We start from the raw sequence: 23,823 nt of genomic DNA on the forward strand, positions 1-23,823 counted from the left end.
TTCAATTCGTAACGACGCAAGCAGGTTAGGTCACACTGGTTTATTAGAACTGAAATTTATTTATATATATTTATCAATTAAATTGCATATTATCACTTTAGTGTTATACAAGTACTGTATGTACCAAAGTATACAGGCATACAAGTTTGAAAACATGTTATAAATCCTCGGCCAGAATATATTATGTCAATTAATTTTATTAAAGACGGGAATTTGAATGGTTCGCTACTTTTTGCTCAATGAAACGACCACACACAAAGCATATGCAAAATTGGTTCCCAACTAAATTGTCTAAATTTTTGAAATGTTGTAGTTCTAAGCATTCTACATCAATGCCTCAATAACAATTTTTTACGCCCAGTTTAACCCCTTTAATAGTATCGGATCATCAAAAATTTAGAAATATTCTCCTACACGAATTGAGTGTATCATTTGTTACATTCTGTACTTCCTAAAACACAGGAAATATTGTGGTATACAAATATTAATAAATATATTCCACAGGTTTCCTCTACATTTATTTATAAAATAATATTTAATAAATTAATTAAACTTGTTTTTTTTATCTTGCAGGCAGAATTATTGGATGCCGTACGTCGAAGGCGTGGTCGTGAAGATACCAGTGAAGATGATGAAGATTTAGGTTTACCCCGGAGTCCCTGTAATTCACCAACAACAGCCGATATTCTATTGGAAAAATCAGTTAAGGTAAGGAAGTCTTTTACATCTAGATGGACCATAAATCAAAATAATCGAAAATTAGCACTATGATTGAATGAAACTGATTTTGACAGTCAAAAACAAATTATAAAACAATTTTGAAAAGAGAAAAATAAAATAATAATAATAATAATAATAGAGTTTAACATCCGTTTTTCTCACATAAACGCCTATAACAGAATCCACCCACATCATTATTTGTTAATCTTTATTTATAAACCTACATCCATATATACAATTACATTTATGATGCGTGGAGTAGGTAACTTACAATGCTACCGCCTCATTAATTATAATTGCTCACAATGCCGCTGCCTGGATTCGAACCCGCAACCTAAGTCTAAGTATACAAACGATTAAAGTCTACCGCTTCATACTGCTTGGCCACTTAGTCTCTGGAAAATTAAAAAAGTAACCATTTATTGTTTGAATTCATTGAGATAGTTATGAGATAAGTGTGACGTAAAAGCGTTACGTCACAAATAATCAATTAATTAAAATAAAATATTTATTAAAAATAGAATCTTATAGTTCGATAAATTATTAACACAGATTTGATTTTATTAATTAAAAATGCATTCAAGCATGAAAAACACGTGTGGAAAATGCCAATCATAATAAAATTCATATCTGACTGATATGACTTTGACCTTCTATAACCTTATTAGCTTTAAATAGAAATACACACAATAGAGATATGGAGGGGTCAGCCTTATAGACAGGCCCCAGAACATGGTTCAGGACTTCATTCGCGTCAAGTCAATGAAAAGTATCAATTTTTGAGAATTTCCGAGATATCGCAATATTTGGATCGATTTTAGTACGTATCTCAAAAATTATTCGACCAGGCATCGAATGCAACCAATTTTTGTACTTTTTAGGTCAAAATTACCTAATATACTGAGTTTTATCGAAATTGGAGATACAAAAAATCGAAAAAAACGCAAAAAAAAATTTTGTTTCGGAATTTGATGAAACTCGGTAGATGGGGTAATTTTGATGCAAAAAGTATTAAAATCAGATTAATTTAATCTGTGACAAAATTCAATTTACTCTATAGATTTAAAAGTATAAGAAAATTTATACCTAGTCGATTTTCTTGTCGAGTACGTGCTTTGACATAAAAACAAAAAAAAATGATATGACATCATTATAAATATGACATTATTAATGACGTCATTGTTGAGTGAACAAACCTGACTCGCTTCCACTATATCTGTTATAAATGTCATGTTATGAGGTCAAATGAAAATGTCAATAGGTAAATATACCAGTCAATATTATAATATCATATGGTGGATTCTCTTCCCTCTCTACTTCCTGTTGGGAAAGTAATTTTATTAAAATAGTTACACACTTTTATTATTTTTTCCTATTTCTATTGTCTCTCATGTTTTATTGAATACATGGAGAATTCTTCGATTAAAAAAAACTGTTTGTATATATACAGTGTGTCGCATTTAAGATGAAGACACCCTCATATTTGCGTTATTTATTGGAATACCCATTTGAATGTTTGCACAGTCATACAGAGTAATGGGTCACATTTTTTAAGATACTTAATCGAAATTTGAGCTAATTCAACTAAGCCTACTAGAAATTGACAAATAGGACCGATTCTTATTATTTTACCTAGCGTCAGAGATGGTTATAGGTATCGAAAAAAATTATTAGAAAAAGTTGCTTAAAATATTTTATTATTTTCTTCTTTACTCAATATTATTACAAGTTTCAATGAAAACAATGAAAAAAGAACAATCACTTAAAGCAATTTGTTTTTTGCACACATACTTAATGAAAATTTAAGATTTATATGATTTTCTCATGGATGCCACTGTCAGAACTGGACCAAATTGAAATGAGACCATACGGGAAGCACAAGCTTTCAAATAGAGTTATGAAAATTGGTTCACCCAGTCAAAAGTTCTGAGGTAACAAACATAAAATAAAATAAAGTCGAATTGAGAACCTCCTCCTTTTTTGTTTGAAGTCGGTTAATAATAGAAGTTATACATATTCGTTGTGTGCGTAGTCATGGGAGGGACAATAAAATCGATGCCAGCGCTTCCAGTGAAAAATTTAGGCGTTAAAGGAGGCTGTTGATGACTAATTTGCAATTCTTTACATGTTAATGTTATAGAAAATGTCAAATTAAAATAATTAAAAAACACTAATTAATTAAACTTAATGCATTAAAAATTGTGAAAATAAGAAATCAAATTGCACAAATATTATTTTTCAAATGTAAATTATCATAATTATTTATTTAAATTTGTGAAACAATAATATTAAATTTTCAATGTAAGTCATAAATGCAATCCATTCAATTATAAATGCATCCATACAATTCTATAATTAAAGTAGTATATCGTTACCATAAAAACGCCTCCAATAAAACTCACACACGGTGCGAATATGTGATCTTTTGTTTTCGATTTTCTTTACATGTTTAATGATGGTAAATAAAATCTTACAATTCACATAATTGTAAGATTTTATTGAAGTTATGTAAAATATTATTTAATACTTAATATTTTAAAATTTGCACATAAAATTAATTTCTTTTACTATTTATTAATTAACATAAATTTTAATAAATAGTTTTTTAGTTGTTTCACTTGTTTTTTTTTTTTTGTGTATTAAAACAACAACAAATATTTTTATACCATGTATATATGAAATATACATAGTATATTAAGTTTAGTCCTAAGTTTGTAACGCTTAAAAATATTGATGCTACGAAAAAAATTTTGGTTTACGTGTTCATAAATAAAATCACCTAATTAGTCCATTTCCGTATGTCTGTCTGTCGTCTGTCGTCTGTCCGTCTGTCATCACGATTACTCAAAAACGAAAAGAGATATCAAGCTGAAATTTTTATAGTGTACTTAAGACGTAAAAAATGAGGTCGAGTTCGTAAATGAGCAACATAGGTCAATTGGGTCTTGTAAACCGTAGAGATATAACAAATGTTTAAATGTAAAAAATGTTCCTTATAAAAAAATAAACAACTTTTGTTTGAAACATTTTCTTGTAAACATCACTGTTTACTTACGAGGGCGCTAATTAGGTGAAAATTTTGTAGTATATATTAATATGGGAATATCAGTTATGTGTGTGTGGCTATTTAAGAGTGGAAATCTTTCTTTATTTACGTGACGTCAAAAAACAAACGATTGCGTCATCAAAACTGTCTATACATGGTGTTTCAACAATTAACTCAGCCAATTGTCTGTTTTCACTTGTCAATATGACTTAGGGCCCCCGCACACTGCAGACTTTTTATCGGCCGATAGTTTGGTCGGCTTCTTAATCAGTATGAAGAGGAATGCATATGCGCACACTACAGCGATTTTTATCGGCCGATAAAAAAGTTTGATGTGGTACCCAATTACATTCAAACTTTTGTGTCGGCCAACTATCGGCCGACTGTTTAATAAGTATTGGGGCATACACGATCGCGCATACATGACGATTTTTAGTCGGCCGATAGCTCAGTTCGCTCTGTGATTTGGCTCTTCCACAGGTATAGAATGTCTTAAATTTGTATCCTCCTTCGCTATTGCTGGTCTAATTAGCTTGAAAAGTTCATTGAAGATGGTAATGCTCATTCAATAATAGGCGGAAATTTTTTTAGGGTAATCAAGTAATTTGGAATGCATAGTGTAAAATTTTCCACTAACTAATCTATCACTGAGAATGGGATGCACCCGATACTCTCGGAATCTCTTGTTGATTTTCCTCCTCCGGAGTATGATGAGACCAATAATTTTCCTGGACAATATTTTCATTGTGCGACCGCTTCAACACTCAGTTACAAACTAGTTCGAGAACAGTCGGCCGACTGTTGGACTAGTGTGCGCCCTGTTCACCAACCAAACTGTTTAGTTGGCTCGGTGTGCGCACTTTCACCCCAACCCGACTAAACTATCGGCCGATAAAAAGTCTGCAGTGTGCGGGGGCCCTTATATTACATTATCAAAATGTATAAGGGTCCCCGCAGACTGCAGACTTTTTATCGGCCGATAGTTTAGTCGGGTTGGGCTGAAAGTGCGCACACCGAGCCAACTAAACAGTTTGGTTGGTGAACAGGGCGCACACTAGTCCAACAGTCGGCCGACTATTCTCGAACTAGTTTGTAACTGACTGTTGAAGTGGTCGCACAATGAAAATATTGTCCAGGAAAATTATTGGTCTCATCATACTCCGGAGGAGGAAAATCAACAAGAGATTCCGAGAGTATCGGGTGCATCCCATTCTCAGTGATAGATTAGTTAGTGGAAAATTTTACACTATGCATTCCAAATTACTTGATTACCCGAAAAAAATTTCCGCCTATTATTGAATGAGCATTACCAGCTTCAATGAACTTTTCAAGCTAATTGGACCAGCAATAGCGAAGGAGGATACAAATTTAAGACTTTCTATACCTGTGGAAGAGCCAAATCACAGAGCGAACTGAGCTATCGGCCGACTAAACAATCGTCATGTATGCGCAGACGTGTATGCGCCAATACTGATTAAACAGTTGGCCGATAGTTGGCCGACAGATTTGTTTGAATGTAATCGGGTAGCCCATCAAACTTTTTTGTCGGCCGATACTGAATCGCTGTAGTGTGCGCATATGCATTCCTCTCCATACTGATTAAGAAGCCGACCAAACTATCGGCCGATAAAAAGTCTGCAGTCTGCGGGGGCCCTTAAAATCTATAATATTCTGTGGTGAGTCATGTACACAAGAATCTGAAAATGGCTTTGGGATGACATCTAATAACTATTAATTAGGATCCAAAAAAACATACTAATTTAGAACACTTGGCGATTACTTAAATATTTTTCGAGATATCTCAAAGAACGATCCGAAGCAAAAACTTTTTGTTCAAGATTTAAGGCGATATCTCAAAAAATAATCACGTAATTCTATATATCAAGTTTCATCAAATTTCGAAAAATTTTTTTATAATTTTTGAAATGATTCCAAATTATTTTCTAGAGTATGTTTGGCCTAGAAAAATATAGAAATTGATCTGTTTTGACAGTTTCGAAGATATCTCCTAATAATTAAACTGATCAGCTGTATAAATAAGTAATGTTTATTAATAATAACAGATAATGAATAATGAATAATAATGAGATACGAACGCCTACAGAATAATTAATGTTTTTTCTTGGGTTTAGGTCAACCGTTATGTAATAACAATATAATACCTACACTTATACTAAAGATATGAACAGATCTATATTACTTCAAAGCTGAATAAAATGCTAAAAATATGAAGAGTTACTCATAAAAGCATTTTCGTTCAATTTAGTAAGCTACTGTTGAGAAACTTCACAAACTTCACAAATATTAATTTTTGAAAGGTATTGTCAATAGCAATTAGCCACGAGGTATAATAAAATATGAAATACCTAGTTTTTTTTTATATTTTGGATTCATAACATATCAGACATATGTTCTAATTATCAATTTTAAATGCCTTCCAGAGATATTTCAATCAAAACACATTATAAAGAGTGTCCCAAAATTAACGAACATTTGAATGTTTGTGCGTCGTAAAGCGTGGGCAATACAAAAATTAACAAATGAAAACAAACAATTGACTGAGTTAATTGTTGAAATACCATGTATAGACAGTGTTGATTACTTTGTGGCATTACACATACATACATGTCACATATATATAACTGATATACCCATATAATACATACTATATAATTTGCGATCTCACGGGTAAACAGTAATGTTTACGAAAATACGAAATCGACGAAGAAATACGAAAAATGTTTCAAACAAAAATTGTTCATTTTTTTATAAAGAACATTTTTTACATTTTAACTTTTGTTCTATTTCTAACGGTTTACAAGATGGGTCCTACGGATCCAAGACCCAATTGAAGACTCTTTTTACGTCCTCAGCACGCTATAAAAATTTCAGCTTGATATCTCTTTTCGTTTTTGAATTATCGTGTTAAAATTAGTAATTAGAGAATTGTTTTGAACACTATTTGATTTCAAAATTGCATTAAGTTATCCCAGTTAGACTCAGAAGGAAGTCAATTTAAGAGTCGATTTACATTTTCAAAGTTGTCCTGAAAACCCACATTCATTTCAAAAAATTTAGTTTTTTTAAGACCATGGTATGTTTACGAGAAGTTCTATTGTGCCTTAAATTAGATTATTTTTCACAACAATGAGCTGTGAAAAGAGTTAATAATAATAGAAATAATTATGAGAGGGTGCCATCCTGTCCATCTAATAACTAATATTAATACAAAATTTAAGCTTTTTAATTAATCAACATTTGTAGAACTAATGAAAAGAAATTATTGATAATTTAAATTAAAATACCTGCACCAAAATATTATTTTTAAAAAAAATTGTTAATAAGTATGAAAGTATATAGGGTAATGTGTAGTATCTTGGATACCTTGTACCTTGAATCACTCTATCTGTGACATATAAAAACAAAATTTACTTACTAGAAAATAAACGACCGAGTTAATTGTAAAGATCACATGTTGAAGAAAACGCTGTCATGTACAATTGTTGGGAATGATCCTAGATACGTTATAGTTAGATCCATGGTACATTTTGATCTTGTACCATGGATCACAAGTTTTCATTAATATAGCTGTTTAATAGTTAAATTCTCAAACAAGTGTTTAGGGATAAAATAGTGCTATAATGAGAGATTTTACCCAATGTTATATTTTAATTTTAGTAGGCTCTACACTCTCCCCTGTAATAAATATAAATAAAGTATTATAAAAGATACAAAAAAAATTAATATTAATTTTTATGGAACAAAATAAAGGTTCTGTAGTTTTTAAAACAACTACAGAACTAACGAACTATAGACCGTGGGACAATAAGGGCGCTTTCATAAATGATTAGTACACAATTGCATTTTCGTGAGTGGCTTTCTTACCATCAAACTTTCCTTCTAAGACTTTTACCGAAAGTATTTATTCTCCACTCATCATCCTCATTTGAAAACGTAGCACTTTCGAAAAAAAGTCGTAGAGGCTCTATCATACTCATTGATGTACAAAAGGAAATGATTTAAAAAACAGTATTTATATAAATATACAAAGGTTTGGTACGGATCCCTTTGTATCGTTCGATATTCTAGTAAATAAATGGTGGTACAATTTAGTATTAGGTAGTACTCACTTACTCAACATCAACTGGTTCGACTTTAAATTAATAATCATAATAATCGTAATAATGTAAAGAGAAAAAAAATTAATAATTTCTCTATTTACAAACGTGTGCAAGTGTATGAAGTTGGCACTCCCATCTTTTAATATCATATCTTCATTAATATTTCACAAAGTCATATTTAAAAGAAATAAACTCATGAACACTAAAAGCTCCCTATAAATCATTTTGGAGAGGCTATGGAGTAACGTAAAATTCTTTCACCTATAGAAAACTACATTATCAGCGAGTAACATTGGCTATATTCTATTTTCAAATAAATTAGGGTTTAGATCAAAAATTTAAATCCATAAAATTGAGTGAGGGCCCAGGGAGAATAACTGATGGTTAGAGATAAAGTAAAAATGATGAGCCAAGTTCACATATCATTAAAAGAAGTACTTATTACTAAGTTACCTTTAAGTACAATAAGACAAGACAATCAACCAACTTCAGTTTCTTAGATCATGCAATGAATTGTAAAATAAATTTTTATATTTTATTATTCAGTTTGTAAAACTCAATCAAACTGTTTGTTTATTAATAATAACCAAATATTGTTAACTCAAATTCATTATTGTGTGTGTCCAGTGAAAATTTGTTTCAAGTGAAATCCTAAATAATAATTGGTGATTACTTTGTGCCGATAATTAGCGAGTTATTTTTAAGGCAATAGTGGAAAAAGTGTGTAAAAATGAAAAATATTTAGAATTGTTATTTTGATTAATAAAAGTTTAAAAATAGTATATTGTGCAAAGCGTTTAAATGAATTCGGTTCTATGTTTTATGTTTTTTGGTGACATGTCTTTTATTAAATTCGATTTCTTAGATTTCACGATATTGAAAAATATAATTATTAATTAAATAAAATCCCATGCTCAAACTGAAAAAAAAAAATTAAAATAATGAAAACCTCGTCCCAAAGTTGGTCGTTTCATATTGAAATAAAGGAAAAATACTTCCAAACAATTTCCTAATGATTGGAACAAGTACAGCTAAATATTTGTATTTACAAATAGAATGGGATAGAATTTAAAATATGAATTCATTGATACAAAACTACTAAAGTTAAATAAACAAAATCATTACTTCTATGAAAGAGATTGATTTTAGGTTTAAAGTCATGCATTTTATTCATGGAAAATAAATTTGTATTTAATTGGAATTACTCCGTGGAATGAAGCTGAAAATAGGGTACAACCTCCGAAATCCAAGTAACTGAATCGATTTTGTTGAAATTTTGGAAATAAGTTCTACTTACCATCCTATTCAAAATCTATATCATGTCGAAGGGCGCTTTTTATCCTAAGGGGGTAAAAACTACTCCTTAGTGCAAAAATGCAATAAAAATTAATAAAAAGTGTTTTAAGGGCTTTGTAAGAGTGGGGAATGATAAATTATGTTGAATATGAGTTGTGCTATGATTTATCATTATAAGTATAATTTTCAGAATGTTTCAACCCTTAATAATTACCATAAATTACGATGAAAAAAACGATTTGCAGACATTTTCACGAGATTCAATGCTTAAAACTCATGGAATTTTTTGAAATTGTGTAATTAAGCTCTACAAACCACTCTCTTCAAAGTCTACACTATACCGATGTTTTATTTTTTCAATGAAGGGAGAATTGAAAAATGTTTCAAAGTGCTTTGCAGGATTGAGTATAATAAATTATGTTAAAAATACTTTGAAACATCATTCAATCCCAAAAAACATCCCCTTTATCCGTAGATCATCCCTTGTATTTATGAAAATGAATAAAAACAAAAAAATAAATAAATTTATCTTATTTATCGTTTACTTTTTTGCAATTTTGTAATTAGGCTCTACTTACAATCCTTTTCAAAGCCTGCCTCTCCCAAAGTGTACTTTTTGCCCTTAGAGGGGAAAACTACCCCTTATAAAAAAATGTATAAAAAATAAATAAAAAGTGGTTTAAATTGCTTTGCTGGATTAGGTAATAATAAATCTTTGATTTTTAAATAAAGATGCAATTGAAATTTCACATAAAATTGTGTAACTTACGAAGGAATAAGATACACACTTTTATGTGAAATTTCAATTGCATCTCTATTTAAAAATCAAAGATTTATTATTACCTAATCCAGCAAAGCAATTTAAACCACTTTTTATTTATTTTTTACACATTTTTTTATAAGGGGTAGTTTTTCCCTCTAAGGGCAAAAAGTACACTTTGGGAGAGGCTGGCTTTGAAAAGGATTGTAAGTAGAGCCTAATTACAAGATTGCAAAAAAGTAAATTTCATTTTTTCCACGTTTTTAAACGTCAAACACCAAAAAAAAAATGAATAAAAAAAGATTTTTTGATACGGCATTACTTACTGATCGTTGTATTTAATAAATCGATTAAGCAATCATTCTCTTTGTTTTTTTATTGCCTACAATTTTATTCGAACAACCATGCTGAACAAGCGCCTAGTTTTTGAGTAATTCACGAAAAACCAACTGAAAACATGCTTTTTTATGTCAAATCTGCGCGCTTTCTATTGCAAATAGCTCAAAAAGTATTTGGTTAATAAATAAGTTTATATGACATTTTTTGCTCAAAATTGTTCACTCTATCGATTCCAGGGGTTATTTTGACCAAAACTATTTTCACCCCCGAGAAGGGGTGGCAACCACCCCCAAGAAGGAAGCGCCCTTCGGCGTGGTATAGATTTTGAATAGGGTGGTAAGTAGAGCATATTCCCAAAATTTCATCAAAATCGATTCAGTTACTTGGATTTCGGAGGTCAAAACCTTCGTTCCCTGGAGTAAATATATAATCGTGTAAATAAAGCGAATCGATGAAATAAAGGAAAATTTCTTTGCGTTTACTTTAAATATAGAATCTAGTTATTATGCTCACATATCTATCATGTCTAGTCTATATGTGATTGTGTCAACTACACGAAAATTGTTGTTACTAACTTACAGAAAGTTTGAAATAAACTTATTGGTCATTTTTATAATATTTAAAAGTGAGGCTTATTTCGTAAATGAGAAACATAGGTCAATTGAGTCTTGGGTCCGTAAGATTCATCTTGAAACCGTTAGAGATAGAACAAAAGTTTAAACATGTTCCTTCTAAAAAACTAACTAACTTTTGTAAGAAAGATTTTTTCGTAAAGGTCACATTTGCTCCAAAACTATAAACTTAGGGTTTTGAAAATTTGCAGGTAATTTCAACTAGTGGTCTTGTGAAATATTCTCGAAAAACAAAAAAAAATTATAGAAAATACTTTCAAAAATTTTTTAAATCCATTAAATGACGACCGAAAAGCTGCTATAATTGTGTTTTTTTTTTAAACTCTTCTAATTTATAAAAGAAAACCATACAAGCACTGATATTCAAAACTATCTATACAGAGTATTTCGACAATTAACTCAGTCAATTGTTTGTTTTCACTTATTTTATTATAAAATTGATATCTTTAGAAAATTAATAATAAATACAATTTATATTCAAAGTAAGTGTTTGTATTATTATGTAAATATTAAAATAATTCTACTGTAGCTGTAGGTACCTACCCAGGAATTATTGTATTGATATCAAATCGTGTTATGTATATACTTCTCTACATTCATTTATTGTACATATTATGTATGTATAATAATTGTAAAAAAAAAAGTGAAAACATTTCTACATTCCTTAAACAAACATTTCTTTAATTTCTTCCTATTCAAATATACAGGTTGTCAAATCACTCCCATCAAATGTTTAGAAACCCTCAAATTTTTTGTATCATTTTCATTTCACTCTTTATTTTTAAAAAAATGCACGTGTTTGACCATTCTAAGTGTTATAACTATAGTTATAACACTTAAAGTGGTCATATATAACAAAATGCACGTGTTTGACCATTTTAAGTGTTATAACTATGGTCAAACACGTGCATTTTGTTATATATAACATCCTATATGAATCACATGTAAAGTTATAGTTATACACTCAGAATGGTTTAACTCGTGCGAATGGTTTAACTCGAGAAAATAAGATTATGCTTACCATAAAAATTTACTGTCAACATTTCAACGTTTAGCTAGCCATTTATTGTTATCCGAACTAAACGTGTTTGTAAAATTTCAGCTCAATCGGTTGAGAAAAACTACTTTAAAATTCAGTTGCAAAATTCAACCCGAACACACATACAAACATACGCACATTGCAAGGTAAATAGAAGCTTTTAAAGTATATTTGAAGACTCTATGCGTAGATAAAAATCAATTAATTGATTTTTATAATTATATGTGATGATATAAATATAATGAGTACCTAATTAACTAATCGTAATATCAAATGACGTCACATATGCGAAAGCTAAACTTTATAATTATATAAAAGCACATGTTTATAGTTAAAAAAAAGCTCATTTATAAAACGGCTGTAATACTTGAAACATATAACTTTTCAAGAAATTTTTTTAAATTTTTTTCTAATATCGAACTAGCCTTTGTCAATTGTTTATAGATTTAATGAAAAATAATTAATTTTTTACCAAAATTTTAAGTAGGATTAAAAATTACAATTACAGTGTTTAAAAAATTCGTGTACATTTGTGGCAACAAATCAAGGAATATTTTAGTGACGATTAAAAATTTGTAATAAACAATGATTGTGGCACCCTCACCGACAATAAGGAAATTTCCAAATTCACCAACAATTAATAATAATCAATATATTTTTAAATTTTATAATTATCAGGTAAGAATTTTTTAAAGTTATAGGTGTTTTTTTAGATGCTCACATTTTTGAGTTTGAAAAGCTTATCAATAACTTTACCCATTTATAAAACATTCCTGTCTTTAGTTTTTAAGATAATTAACAAGAATTATCACAAAATGTATGTTTAATAGAATTATATTACGTTTGGCAACGTTGCACATGTGTTGAAGATATGTCATTGTATTGTCAAAAAAATACTTTCATTAAATAATGATATAATTGTAATTTTTTATGAATTCAAAATTGAACTTTTAACGAAATTAAAATTCTCAAATACTTTTTTTTAATGTTATCATGAATTGATCGTAAAATATTAACATTAACATTTCAGTGTTGTCAGATTTTATACGTCACAATGTAACTTTTTTTTAATACATAAAATTTGCATGGAACAGAGTGAGAGGGACAACTCCAATAAGTATGAGTTGGCCACACATATATGTAATTTTCAAAAATACGGTTCCCCTGGCTAAAAACTGCGTAAAGAAATGATACAAAATATCAAAAGTAATTTACTTTCTTTTTATTATGTATATGCAATTTTATTTCAGATATGATATACAAATTACATACTGATCAAAATTATATCTTAAAAACCAAATTGGTGTTTTTAGGCCGTGGGTCTATTTTTCTTAGTTAGCCAGCACGGTAAATTATGGAATTTAATATAGAGATTTCGCGGATTAACAGAAAAACAGGCTAGAAGAATAGCATATAAGATTACCTGTGGAATAATTTTTATTAGGGCTATTACTGAAAAAAATATTACCTTTTGTGTCTTTTGTTATAGGATCACACGACAAAATCACACAGTACTTGCAGTGATGGATCATTACTTAGTATGGGAAGTTCAGAAATGGATGAGGTAAGATTTTTATTTTAAAAATGTTTATTCTTTTAATGTTTAAATAATTTTTAATATTTAGGATTCTTTCGGATTGCATTCAAGGCATTCTTCAAAAGTATCACTCCATGAAAAGAAGACATCACCCTCCATAGGGCTTGATTTAGGTAACTAATTTTTAAATACAAGGTATCCCAAAAATCAGGTGACTGAAAGATATCTTTTAAATTATTATATCGTTTTCTAAAATTTATACTACTTTCTCGGTCAAGTGAATTTTTGGAAACTTATCAAAGTCGTAAAAAAATATATTTAAAAAAATATTTTTGTTTTAAATAAAGAATCCGAGCTGGATCTCGGAGATAGTGGTTCCTTGTCAGCGCCATTGAGTCATAGTGCAGCACGTCATAAAATGGCTGTACGTCCAAAAAGAACACATGGTGCTCCACGACGTCGCCGTGTACAACAGGTAAATCAATTATTATTTCATTCCCCTAAATTCTCTTTATTTTATGAATTTCCTATTTGGTGATTTGTACAGGCTGTACCATTTTAATTTATTATGGCTAATGAACATTCTACCTTAAATTCTATCTATTAATTTTATTTATGCACTAATCGAATAACCTTAAAGAAATTGAATCTAAAATATTATTTCTTGTTTAGTTGACAACTGGTACAGCATTGCCTACCACACCAGAAGTGAATGAAGAAACTTTACGTAGTGTAACTCCAGAAGTTACAAAACAAGGTAATTTTTTATCTTTTTTTATTATTCAAATATCTTTATCTTACTTTTACACATTAGCATGTGTTTATCTTTGTCTGATTTACAAATATTTGTATCTCTCTCTATTAAATAATAATTATGAATGTTTTTTTTTTTTGTAATTAATTTTTTTAATTGAAATTATGAAAAATAATAATCATGAATCCAGGATTCGAACACTGGATCATTGAGTATCTCTCAAAAAGAAACTTATTTTTCATAATATTTCCAAATTTGGAACCGTTTTGATATAAACAATTGATGTTTGTAACCCCCCTTACACTCTTTTTCAAAATTTAACAAGTAAATTGCCCCCCCCCCCTTTGACCCCAGTGTGTGTATTCATGTTTTATTGTTTTTGGACAATTTAATATCCCCTACAAATGCATGTACTGTTCGGAGATCAATTTATTGATTTCTTGGAAGCACGATCTTAGAATAACCTTGATCCAGATTTGCTAGATCTTTTATCGTAATAATCTAACATGACTCTGTAATACATTTGGATTCAGAAGTAACGAGTATCAAAAAAAATTGATTTTTTCTGAAATTTTCCGTTTACGGAACCCCAAACTCACACTTGAAACATATCTTAGAATACTCTCGATTAAATTACCTTTTTCCTTTAAGCCTTCACCACACGGAACCGATTTTGAGAATCTTGAAGTCCTTTGACAGTAGTTTAAGAACTTGGTGGATTCTTTGAATAGTGGGGCCCTGGTCATAGATTAGATCTATGTTAATGACGTCTGGATCTGTTGTTATGATCGTGCTTCTCAAACGTCAAAATCGTGTACTAACCAAAACAACCATAACCTAAAAACGCAGTTTATGCAGCTGTTTGATCGCATGGCTTTTGTTTTTATGCTCATTAATTTGCAGGATTGACGAATATAAAGCTTACTAGTAGCAGCACAGGCATGACAGAATGTTCAATGATGATCTCAAACGAAACACGATTAAAATCGTCATCTCTTCCACCTGGTTTAGCTTTATCAACTGCCATAGCACAACAGAAATATCTGTCACGTAGTCGATCCAATGCCACGACGACCACTGTCCAAGAACATCCCATTGACCAAACGCAAATATTACGTTCAACATCACATGACCTGGAGCTAGAACGCTTTGAAGATGACGACCAGAAAACAATTGAAAAGAAACAACGCGAGGAATCGTCATTTTTTGGACGATTACTATCAAGGCGTAGTGGGAAGAAAAAGAAGGAGAAAATCGAAGAAATCTCTACGAAACAGACCACTTCGACTACAATATTTAATGTATCAAACGTGAAAAAGCGTATGGATGAAAAAGGTCGATACGTCGAAAATAATTATGTATCACATAAATTACATAAAAGTGGACCATCGGCTCGTCAACGAATTGAACCAATCGATATTCCACCAAGCCCAGAATTCCATCATAAAACGCCAAAACTACCGCCATCTTCACCCAGTGCAAGACTTGTTCATTGTGATATCGTAGATGCCACAACAAAAATATCAACTAGCCCGCCAAAAATTACACCCAAACCATTTATAACGGCAACAACACTAGCGAAAATGGACGAAACGCCACGATCCAATCCATTTGAGAATGTACAATTTCGACAAAAACGTATGGACGCGTATATTATGGAAGGTCCTCCAGAAAATATAACCAAAATTGATTTAACCGAAAATTTTCTTATTGAAAAGACTGACCATGGTTTTGCCTCGTTGAATCTCCTACAACAGGATGATCCAGGATTATCACGGCCTATTTTAAAATCACATAGTTTTAAACATCATACGTCGAAACATCGACATTCAAAAGAGTTTTTAATTCAAACGACAAACAATAAATTTCTTATCGATCAAACACAAAAGTTTATTGAGTCTGAAAAAGATTACAATCAATTACGAAAATTCGAAATAAAAAAATCTTCATCATTAGACAGTATCAAATCTGTATCCCCGATAGAAAGTAGACCAATGACAATTGGATGTATAAAAGATGCTGTGAGCGCCTCTATCAATGATAATGCTAGTGTTAAAACATCCTCATTATCAGTCACTACCGTATCTTGTAATAATAACGACAAAAGCATCACCAACGAAGAGAGGGCATTCGAAAAAACAAATATGAAATCTGTTACGACCTTATCCTCAAACAGTGATAAAAGGAACGTAAAAACATCATCTTTAAGCGTTACCACCGTTACCTTAAACGAATCATCGAATAAAAGCGCCTCTAACATTGAAAACCATAACTTTAAAACATCGATTACAACCGTATCATGTAACGATAATGAAATGAACGATAATAATACCGCCAAAATTCAAATAAAACGTTCAAGTAACGAAAAAACGAATGTTCCAGAATTTTTGAAAATACAATTAAATAAAGTTGACACAAAACCGACAACGAATGTTGTTTTAACTGCAAATTTATCATCAAAAAAAGATGAAATTAACAAAAATTTGACTGATGTAAACAAAAAAGATGAAAGAATAACAGATGTCAATAAGACTGTCGATGTAAATAAAATGTCCGAAACAAACAAAATGGTGGACACCAATAAAATGACAGATATTAACAAAATGGATTTAAATCGAAAAGAAGTAAGACAAAAATTAACAGATAAATTAACAGATAAAACGCCTGATACAAACAAAATGGTGGAAAATAAAAAAGTGACAGATGTAAGCAAAATGGTGGAAATTAATAAAATGACAGATGTAAATAAAATGGTGGAAATCAATAAAATGACAGATGTAAAACAAATGATGGAAATTAATAAAATGACAGATGTAAACAAAATGGTGGATTTAAATCGTAAAGAAGTACGACGAAACTCAACAATGAATGAAATCAACAATGAAATAAATAGTGAAACAAATTTAAAAAAGCTGCGTCGAAATATTATGAACGATATGGAGGACGAACTTTATAAGAGTGAACCAACAACTCCAACCGAAACGACACATCATACGTCAACAAATTTATATAAACGTCAATCGACAACAGCGGTGAGTACGACCACACCAAGTTCCCCGATTATAACAAAACCAATTATTGTAAAAAAATCATCGAGTTTGGAATTAATCGAAACAACAAAACGGGAACAAGTACCGAAAAAAAATCATTCTGATACGTTAGAGCGAAAAAATTCCGAGACACAAGTTATATTACGTAAGAAACCGACATTACCAACAAAAAAACAAAATGAAGAGCCTGAATTAATGAAAGTATTCGCACGACGCTCGTTAAAATTAAATGGTGATGGGGATAATTCAGCATTGGGACAACAAGTTCTAGTGATGTTAGATAATATCGATAAATCAGAAACAAATGAATCGATTAAATCACGTGATAGTGATAAAGAAAATGAGGAAGAAAGTACTGTAGATATGAAAAAGGATTTATTAATAATCGATACAAATATGGCGTCCTCATGTTGTACTGTCAATAATATGAGACTAAGCTTTAATAATCCATCAAATAGATTTATAACTAAGAAAACAAATAACAATGATTGTAACGAACATAACAACAAAATTGAAAATAATAAGATGGCGTCATGGAAAAAAGAGAACATTGAAATTGAATTAAAACCACAGGAGGATTTTATACCGATGTTTAAAAGGATCCAACAGCGGAAAGAAGAATGGGAACAAAGGGCACAACAAGCTATGAAAAAAACAATTCCATAGAATATTGTTATTTTTTTTAAATTGAGGTAAGATAATCGTTTTTTGTTTTTTTGTATGTTGGTACTCCTTTAATATTATTTGTCTTTATGTTGTGGTGCATTTAATTATTGTCAAGTTGGTATTCATGTTTGTTATTTGTTTTAGAATATAAACTTCTAAGATCTCCAATCTGAGTCGCGCTAATACAAACTGATCACTTTTATAAAAGTTATTGGATTTTAATGCTAAGAAAGACTCTATCTAGTGATAGAAAAAATAACTATTGTCAGAACGTCAAATATAGGACAGCACATTAAAATGTATAGTAAAGCATATATCTCCTCTCTCTTTAATCATTGAAATAATCAGCTGATTGTAACGAGAATGGTTTACATTTTGATACTCGTGGCGTTGACATCTTAGCGTTAAAATCCAATATTCATTGCCAATTTTTTTTCTTCATATTTTGTTCAGATTCAGTAAAATAATCGATTGTGACTCGCGTCTCCATGAACTTATAGATTTCCATGAGTCTAGAGACAAATTAGCAGCGAATATGACTTAAAAGTACTATTAAAAGTATTTAATTCTATCCTTCCATTAAGTTTACGTTTCAAGAACTACGAAACCGAACCAGTTATCTATGGTACTGAAAATTATTTCGACTGCGAAAAACGCAACCAACAGACTCGACAAAATGTATACTCCTCTTTCTCTATGCTCTCGTAGCGTATGTTCTAAAAATGTTTGATTATTCTTCCAAAATTTTGGTGTTTTAATATAAATTCACATCCAAAGGGTGCATTTAACTGGGAAGCAGTAAATTAAAGATTTTCATCTTGTTCTTCACTTAGGTTTTCTTCAAGAATAAGATTTAATATAACATGTCTTTTGCTTGCTGAGTATGCTATTTCATGAAGTAAAAAATTTGCCATTTTATTTTTCATTGCTTGAAAATAACAAAAAAATTTCTCCATCATTTATTAATCTCTAAAAAAGTTTAAAACTAAAAATTTGGAATCAGCTATTGAGCAAGTCTTAGTGGATTTAACAGTTTTATACGGCAAATGGAACGCAATGGAATTTTCTCTGGAGTGCCACTGATTCGCCATCTTTTGCATATACTTAAAAATCATATAGAATGAAGTTGCTTAATATGTCACCTCTTTCAATCAAAGTTCTAAAAGAAATGTCCCATCATACAAATCATAGCCTAAAATTCAAAAAATAATAATTTCTAATTAAAAAAAAATTTTTCAGATAATTTAATTTCAAGAAAAAATAAAAGTAATAAATTATTACAATGCTGGAGTTGGTAATTTTTTTGAGATTAGAACAAGCACACACATCATAGCTGGCTGTCAAAAATAAAAATGGACGCTTGAAATCATCATCATGGAGGTTAGAGAGAAGGAGAACGATGGCTACGCGCTAAAGCATTAACGCGCCTGTCCCTGGAAATTCGTCGGTAAGTAGTATCTGCGAAGTTAGCTGTTTATTGAGACAACTTAGCGATCGCAGCGCCTCACTTATTTTGTCCGTATTTCTGGGACACTATTTCTACAGCGATCGTTTTCCTTCTCTCTAACCTCCATGCTTGACATTATCAATTGTTTTATTATCGACTGTTTTTTTTTTTTGTGATTAACGATGATTATATCGGATTGTATTATATTACATGAAAAGAAATGGTTCTAAAATATACAAAATGTTCCAGAATGATCACCCTCAGATAATTTTATAATATTAGTAAGTATAATAGGACAGTCGTTCTGAAATGACTCTTAAATACTACGCCAGGCTCTGGATATACAAAGAAATAAATTCTAAGCAGGGAAGAAGTTTATAAACCCCACATTTTGTCTTCGTAGATGATTTGTAGCAAATAATAAGTGGTACATCGGGTCAAAAAACCTTCAGAAAGAATTTTCTTCATAGAATTCTATTTTCTTTATTATTTTATTATCTGAGGGTAAATTTTTAGAACTTGTAAATGAAAACTATGGAGAAAATTTGATCCATTCCACTGTGAAAGATATCTGAACCCTTTCTGAGCAAAAAAAGAAAAGGTATCCAAATGTAGCTTTACCTTACAGTCTACAAACTTGGGTTTTCTCCAATGTTTTAAAATTAGAATCATTCTACGAGATATTTACTAAAATCTTTATAAAGATATAGAAAATTCTTTAAAAATCCTGTGTACAGAGTGTTCTGTAATTGACCGTTAAACTCTACACATGCTGAATAAACTTAACCATACAAACAAAATAGCTCTATCTTGAGTGCGAAATTTGGTAGAGACCTTTTTCGTTCGTTTTGATGAGCTCATTTAGGAAGTTTAGGGTTCTACGACCAATTATAGGTAACTCTGTATATATTTTTTTATTATTATATGTTGAGAGATTTTAAAAAAAGGAAAATTTTTTTAGAAAATTATATATAAAATCAAAATGGACTCTAATAGTTTTAATATTAGAGTATAAATAAATAAAATAAAATATTATTATATTGATTTTTTTTTATATTAACAAAATAAATAAATATATTATATTGTAAAAAAGATAAATAAATAATAAATTTATATTATACAAAATAAATTCTTTGTTCATTTGGAAAATATGAATAAATTAATTATTGTAAAATGTTTTTTTTTTTAAATTAATTAAATAATTAATTTTAATTTATACATAAATTTTTAATTAGGTTGTAATAAAGTTTATAAAAATTATTATTAAATAAAACGATATTCAATTTGAAATCAATATTTATCCAATTTCTTTCATTGATAATCATTAGCTACCATAAAAATCAGGGAACGTCCATAAACTACGTAGCTTAATTCCATTCTCTTTTATACCCTACCCGGGAGTTCCATTTGCGAACTGCAAGTTACTCCTGAAAGAGGATATTCTGAAAAAGGCCAATCGTAGATGGAGGGAAGAACGTACTTGTGGTACTACAAGACAGATATGGTCTGAGTACAATCGCAGGCGTTCCGAAGTTCTCATATCACTTCCAAGGGCCTCTGTTCGTAAAGTTGTTGCGGCTATCACAGGACACTGGCTGGGCGGCAAGCATGCTGAACGGTTAGGCCTGGACGCTTAGGCGCTTAGGAGGAGACAATGTCTCATCTTCTCTGTCACTGTCCAGCTCTTGTCATGAGGAGATGGACTTACTTGAGCCAGCCTCTCTTTGACGACCTCTCCGACCTAAAGTCAGTCGACGTCAAAGCCCTCCTGCTGTTTTTAAACAGCTCCAAATGGTTCATGAAGTAGTAGTGGCCGGGGATAGGCCAAATCTTTTTCGGTATCACAACGGACCCTATGGTCTAAGTGTGTCCCACTCCAGGACAGCCACTGTAACCTAACCTATACCCTACCCTGACTGATAAAATGTCTGATTAATTCTGAAAAAGTCTTCTAGTAGAGTCCAAAAACTTGTAATAATGCAATCTCGTTCATCTAGAATTGTTTTTCAGAACACTGCAAGACTAAATTAGACTATTGGCAGATAAATATTTCCACCAGGGGTGTTTCCACATAAAAACGCCATTATCATTTTAAATAATGCTAAATGTTAAATTTCAATAAAATTTATTTTTTACAACTTTGTTTATAAATATTTTTTTTATCTAACGATTATATAAATCTTTGATGACAATTTAGGCATCAAATTTTCCTTTCATTGGATTAGAATTGGGGCGGCAAACCTTAATTATTGATCCTTAAAAATTATCACCAAAGTCATGATCGGGACTATTCAAAAACTTTTTTTTCTTCAAAAATTCACGATTTTTTGTTGTTGAATTATTACGAGTTTTTAATGCACCAAAACTGGTTACCATTTTATGGAAATCATCCGCAGACAATCTTCCTGGAACTTCTAATTTATATAGATGATTAACTTTTTGACCAGTGTGCCTGTTACCAATTTTACTTTGTTCATCCGATTTAAAATGCATGTATCCCGAATCACATCGATAGGGAATCATTTTTAAAATGTTTCTCCCAATTTCCATAATCTTTTTTTCATCGTTAGCTGGACCACAATTAAATCTAAGGGCACCTTTATTCTGAGCATGACTTTTAATTTTTGGATCTCTGTAATTGGTTGAACATTTTATATCGTAAACACCAATTAATTGTCCGTTATCGTAAAGTTTACAACTTTTTTCCCAGACTTCATCTAATTTTGATTTTTCAATAAACATCATCCATTTTCCACCATTTTCCATGCCAACCTTATATTTTGATTGTATATCAATATTCGAATGCTTTATGAAGTCAACATCAAATATTTCGGTTGGTTTTAATTTTCTAAAAATAGTAATAAGAAGTTTTCAAAGATGAGAATCCCTCAGTTAATAGTTAATTATACAGTTTTAATTATTATTACATAGGTGTCGATTTTATTTTTTAAAGAAAAAAGTTTTAGTTTCTTATGTTACGGTGTTACGCTTTTTTTGTTACACTTTCTTTAACTCCCTCACCACGCAAACAAATCAGAACAAAAAACGTGCGATAAGGCACATTGTTTTAAAAAATTGTTTATAACAAATTAATAATTGTTTATTTATATATTTAAATGAAATGAAATATCTTTGTTCAATATTATCAAAATTTTTTTGATAAAATATAGGGATCAGAGACTAAGAGACTGAGGGAATGCTTATCCATGTGCACTTATATTTACAAGTGAAATAGAAATAAAATTTTTTAGTGCAAACAATAAAAAAAAAACTTTACTTTTTTTTGTTTATTCATTTACCAATTCATTATCATGTTTTACTCACTACTTGTTTGGAAATTTGTTAGTATTTATTTGAGTTTTAAATTGAATCTGAAAACTTAGATCGAATTCTAAACTTGTATAAGATATGTGCCTTTGAAACTAACATTTTTTGCTCGAAGTATTTTTCGAGATTCGCGTAGACATATATCAAGTTAAAAAAAAACACTCGATTGTTTGGCATGTATTAAAAATCGATAAAATATGACTATAGTTTTTATTGATAGTTGTTTAATTGCAATCCAAGGTACAACATGATCCCATTTTTGTTAAAACAAGTACTAATGCAAGTACAACAAGTACATTCCCCTAAAGTTTTAAGGAATTGAGTTTGTGTCGTATTTCAGAACAACCGTTACAATAAAGAGGGAGAAAATGTCCCCAACTTTCGTAACAATTTTCTCGAAAAAATTCAACTTCATTTTACTAATATTGTGAATTTCTTGACAATTTCGAATAATAGTTTGGAAAATACAATAAAATCTAATTTTGACTCCCCATATAAATTTTTATTCAATAATTAAGAAATATTTATTAAAATATTAAATAATAACTTACCGTTGTTGTGCCATTTTTAATTTTGATCAATTTGCTTTCAGTTTTATTGACAATGGTTACAGTTTAAAGACTTTTTGTGCACTAAGATTAAACTTATTAAATCAATGTTTATATAGACTGAAATCGGGTATTTTTTCAAAGTTTATCTAAAATTGGTTACAGAGTTCAAATTGATAAATCAACAAATTTAATACTAAGTTGCAATCCTGATTAATAATTAAATAAATAAAACATGCGCTCAAAACTTCAATTTGAAATTGAATGACGTGATGTTATAAGTACGCAAATTAAAAAAATTTGTTATCAATGATATTACTAATAGAGGGTGGGTACAAAATAAAGTAAAAATTGATTGTTAGCAGTCCCAGAGACGAATCCCGACTGAATAGAAATTTCCTTTTAATTTAGTATACTTAATTTTTGTGTTTCCCACTCGAAATATATTTGGTAATTGAGAACCCGTAAAAGAAAATAGAGGTTGTAGGGCGTTCATAACAATTTTTTTTTACTTTCGGATGATGAAGTGATAAGAAGAAAA

General features: G+C 30.2%; 2 protein-coding genes across 4 annotated transcripts in view; one reads left to right on the top strand and one right to left on the bottom strand.

The window, feature by feature from the left end:
- LOC123299242 overlaps positions 1-20,044 on the top strand; it is a 158,867-nt gene extending 138,823 nt beyond the window's left edge. For 2 of the 3 annotated variants that reach the window (XM_044881565.1, XM_044881567.1), the window contains 7 exons: positions 574-708; positions 13,443-13,517; positions 13,579-13,663; positions 13,838-13,965; positions 14,163-14,247; positions 15,148-17,986; positions 19,200-20,044. In XM_044881565.1, coding sequence (XP_044737500.1) covers positions 574-708; positions 13,443-13,517; positions 13,579-13,663; positions 13,838-13,965; positions 14,163-14,247; positions 15,148-17,960 — 3,321 coding nt within the window. In that variant the 3' untranslated portion in view covers positions 17,961-17,986; positions 19,200-20,044. The remainder of the gene's footprint in view (positions 1-573; positions 709-13,442; positions 13,518-13,578; positions 13,664-13,837; positions 13,966-14,162; positions 14,248-15,147; positions 17,987-19,199) is intronic. The other variant, XM_044881566.1, reaches the window with a different exon arrangement.
- A 1,579-nt stretch (positions 20,045-21,623) lies between these two features.
- On the bottom strand, positions 21,624-23,396 carry LOC123298322. The gene is made up of 2 exons (XM_044880290.1): positions 23,286-23,396; positions 21,624-22,255 (listed from the first exon to the last, which is right to left on the bottom strand). Exons 1-2 carry the CDS (start codon positions 23,297-23,299, stop codon positions 21,664-21,666), a joined length of 606 nt encoding a protein of 201 aa, XP_044736225.1. The 5' UTR covers positions 23,300-23,396; the 3' UTR covers positions 21,624-21,663.
- Between the last annotated feature and the right edge of the window lie 427 nt (positions 23,397-23,823).

The sequence above is a fragment of the Chrysoperla carnea genome, chromosome 4 (assembly GCF_905475395.1).
Source record: "Chrysoperla carnea chromosome 4, inChrCarn1.1, whole genome shotgun sequence".
Classification (NCBI taxonomy): domain Eukaryota; kingdom Metazoa; phylum Arthropoda; class Insecta; order Neuroptera; family Chrysopidae; genus Chrysoperla; species Chrysoperla carnea.